The sequence below is a fragment of the Gossypium hirsutum genome, chromosome D11, assembly GCF_007990345.1.
Source record: "Gossypium hirsutum isolate 1008001.06 chromosome D11, Gossypium_hirsutum_v2.1, whole genome shotgun sequence".
NCBI lineage: Eukaryota > Viridiplantae > Streptophyta > Magnoliopsida > Malvales > Malvaceae > Gossypium > Gossypium hirsutum.
This window is the reverse complement of record NC_053447.1, coordinates 6873134-6876578: the sequence shown is the minus strand read 5'-3', so window position 1 is coordinate 6876578 and position 3445 is coordinate 6873134. Positions and strand designations below refer to the sequence as shown.

General features: G+C 32.5%; 1 protein-coding gene across 1 annotated transcript; it reads right to left on the bottom strand.

Annotated features, from left to right (window-relative positions):
• Positions 1–1939: 1939 nt before the first annotated feature.
• Positions 1940–3197, bottom strand: LOC107923204 (ethylene-responsive transcription factor ERF038). Its single transcript, XM_016853423.2, has one exon. The coding sequence runs from the start codon at positions 3007–3009 to the stop codon at positions 2275–2277; it is 735 nt and encodes a 244-aa protein (XP_016708912.2). The 5' UTR covers positions 3010–3197; the 3' UTR covers positions 1940–2274.
• Positions 3198–3445: the final 248 nt, after the last annotated feature.

Here is a 3445-nt window from a genome sequence, read left to right as displayed (position 1 = left end):
CTTGATCCAACTTCATCGCCCCACATAAAACATATGTCGTTTAGCTAATGCACTGCAGTGTGATGTTTCAATTCAGAAAATATGTTGGAAAACTGGAGAGGTTTAAAACAAACAACACAAGGATCCTGTAATTTTGTTTTCTCTTACACCTCTATAAATAATTATGTTTCTTGAATGTTTTCAAGTTTATTTTTCAATAAAATAAATTTAATAATTTATGTATTCATGTTATAATCATATATATATATTTTTACATGTTTATTAAAAAGAAAATATTACCTTCTTTAAAACAACCAATTCTATATTTTACTTTCTTAAAAAATAACCATACATATTATTTAAAGTTTTGTTTTCACCAAAAAGAAATTTACCCTAGGTGTGCAATATCTTATTAATCTCGGTGTTACTAGTACACTCAACATCAACTCAATCAAACTTTTTCTAATGATATTTTTATCTTTACAATTTTTTATATAAAATTATTTAAGACACAAAGATTTATTCATAAATATTATATAAATCTTTTATAAATATATTTTTGATATAGAATTATTTATTTCTTTCGCCCAACATAATATAATCTAATTTGAAATAATACATTCAGCTTAGTGTCACATTATATGTATTAAAAATATGGATGGCCAAGAAAACAACAGTAGCAGTCATACTTATAACCAAAAAGTTTTTGATGAAAGACATTAAAAAAGAAGAAGAAAAGATTAACCATGCAATATTGCTTGCAGAATAAAGCAATCTCTTAGTGTTAACCTTAAAGATCTAAGAGAGAAGAAAATTTTTTCTTTGCTCGTACAAGGTATCTGTCGTACTGTTACTAAAGAAGCAGGTTTACAGTTGATAAAGTCATGATCCAACATGGTGTCAAATTATAAATTGCTCTCCTAACCCATTTTAATTAACTGTTTTTGCTTTTATCTTTGTAATTTAGTGGCTTTTCTTTAGCAATAAGATGATCCATATGTGCAAGATTGACCTTAGACTGACAATTACTTTTGTCTTAATTGTTTATATATACTATATATCTTCAACCTATGTTAGTTATGGTCCCATGCATCTCCCTTATAGGCAATGTGTAATAAAAATAGTAGCACCTACTTTTATATTAAACGTGCTTTGCATGTAAATAACATAACATGTGAATACCATTCATTGAAGTTACTAAAATTAATTCCCAAAACCATAAAGTTCAACAAAAGCATGTAAAAGTTACTAAAATTATAGCCAAATATGATTTGCTTCTTATTATTGTATTTTCCTTCACTTCATGCAACGAAAGTGTATAGGAGTATAATTGTGATTTTAGTTCCTTTGAGTTTTATATTCTCTTCGTATACATGACTTCGGATTACCACTTACCACATTTTGTCTGGTGGGCAACGTTGGGTGTAACTTATATGATGAGAAATACATATAATGTCTGAGATAATGAGGGTGATGTCATTTGTCACTAACAAATAGTGGTTTTTAACCAATTTATAATTAATGCCCTAGGCTTGCCTTTGGGCATTGGGAAATAACTTTAGTTAGATAATGCTGTCACCTTGTCTGGGTTCTCCTACATGTACGTCCACACATCTTGGGAATCTACATTGCTTTCCTTCTGCCAAATGATGCCACCCAAAAGAAAAGGGTTTATTGTTGGGCAAAAGCACGACTATCCACTCCCTCCATCGCCCTTCATTCTTTTTTAATCACTGTGTTCTCTCCAAATCATTCACGCTATGATGGGTTTGGTTTTGGGGGTCTTTTCCAACTATAGACTGGCGTATGGGAAGGGTTAACTTACTTTTAGAGTCTAAAAGACGCATTAATTGAGGTTACTAGATTTAAAGTTAATATTAGCACTCAATTTCATGACAATAATTTCTCATTTTGCACACATATACAAATATAAAAGTTGGCAGAGAATTACAGTCACAAATTAAAGAAGAACTCGCCATTTATTAACTGTTTATAAATATATATCGTCTGTGCTTATAATTACAGTAGAGATTTAACCTTTTTATCTCTCATATCAACTGTAGAAAACCTGGGACGATATTGTTGCTACTTCCTTTTTTTCTTTTTCTTTTTTTCTGAACCAAAATAGAAAAGAAACTAAATTCACGATCGAAAAGCGAGTTTTTTGTTCTTGACTGGTTTCCTTCTGCAAAGGGAATGCAGTGGATTATTATGTAAACAGACGAAGAATTTTGGAAGCTACTGACCATAAAAAAAAATCGATATATATTATCATGAAATATGTTGTTTGATTTTCTAGTAGTAATCCCAGGAGAATGGCTCCTCAATCCGGAACCCAGCATCGACTGCACATATTTGCCATGTTGAAGAGTAAGACCCAAATCCGTCGCTTCGATCCGTGACATCGATCATGAGATCAGGCAGATCGAACAAGGTATCATCGTCATCGATGGAGGGTGAACTTGAAGCTTGCGATAAATTTGAGGGAGGGACTTCATCTTCTTTGCTAGCTTCAGCTTCAGCTTCGATGTTGCACCGCCTTGTGTCGAGAAATGTAGAGGCGGCCGCTAGGGAAGCGGCTGCTTGGACGTCCTTGGGGGAGGTACTGGCAGGGCGGGGAAGTAGTTTAGCGAGTTGAGGGAAATTAAGGTAAGCGGAGCGGCCTTTGATGGCGAGTGCAGCTACATCATGGGCTCGAGCAGCCATTTCAGCTGTGTGGTATGTTCCAAGCCATATTCTTGATTTCTTCCTTGGTTCTCGGATTTCAGACACCCATTTGCCCCAACTTCTCATGCGTACTCCACGGTATGTCGGATGCTTCTTGCCTTCACCAATATCACTACTCTGCCTTTTCTTCTTCTCATTATCACTATTTTTGGAACAACTTCTCTCGTTTTGATGATCAGAATCCGAAAACGAGTATATCATGGAGGAAGGAGAAGCAGTGGCGGTGGTGGAAGTAACAGAAGAAGAGCTAATTAGCATGTTATGATGAGCATCATTCTCAATATTGGTATGATCTCTTTCCATGACAGATAGAGGACGTAGTTGTTAGTAAAGCAAGAATTTTGAGTGATTGACATATAACATGGTGGTATAGGACTAGGAGCTTATATGATTCTTTATGAATTCAGATTTCCTTTTTTCTTTCTTTTTCTTTTTCTTTTTAATAATAACAATAATAATATAAAGAAAAAGAATGTTTTTTTTACCCTCCAATTTTATAAGAAAAAATCATTTTAGCCATCTTAAAATAGAAATGTATGTTAACTTTGCTTTCATCACATAACATGTCAGCACTTAATTACTTTTTTTAATTTAATAAATTTAATAATTTTTATTTTAAAAATAGATTTTATAATATTTTCAAAATTTTAAAATTTTAAAAAATTAATTAAATGTTAACAGGTATCTTTCACATAATAATTCATGTGTATGTCACATCAATAAAATTAATTTTTTCGAG

Excerpts from the sequence above, each read along its gene's own strand:
- LOC107923204 (XM_016853423.2), bottom strand. The coding sequence starts at position 3,009 with ATGGAAAGAGATCATACCAATATTGAGAATGATGCTCATCATAACATG.